A 226-nucleotide genomic window follows, 5' to 3' on the forward strand; every position below is an offset into this window, starting at 1 on the left:
GTCAGGGGTGCGACTGTCTTCAGGTTACGCCCAAAGCCTTACGTATGTCTGCGCTGTTCATAACTTAAGTGTTTTTCCCAGGATACAGAGAGAGAGAGGACTGATAACGGTAAATGCAGATGCAGGGGTCAGTTTCTGTTGGCCACCGAGAGCTCTTCGTGCTCTCATATACAGTTCAGTTCGTTTAGCGTCTGGGCCCGTGGCTGGTGCGACCCCCAGTTCTCTT

General features: G+C 51.8%; 1 protein-coding gene across 1 annotated transcript in view; it reads right to left on the minus strand.

Moving 5' to 3' along the window:
* Nucleotides 1–164: 164 nt before the first annotated feature.
* LOC104082532 (tropomyosin alpha-4 chain) overlaps nt 165–226 on the minus strand; it is a 4,710-nt gene continuing 4,648 nt past the window's right edge. The window contains exon 9 of the mRNA XM_009585691.1: nt 165–226. Coding sequence (XP_009583986.1) covers nt 165–226 — 62 coding nt within the window.

The sequence above is a fragment of the Fulmarus glacialis genome, unplaced genomic scaffold, assembly GCF_000690835.1.
Source record: "Fulmarus glacialis isolate BGI_N327 unplaced genomic scaffold, ASM69083v1 scaffold38719, whole genome shotgun sequence".
NCBI lineage: Eukaryota > Metazoa > Chordata > Aves > Procellariiformes > Procellariidae > Fulmarus > Fulmarus glacialis.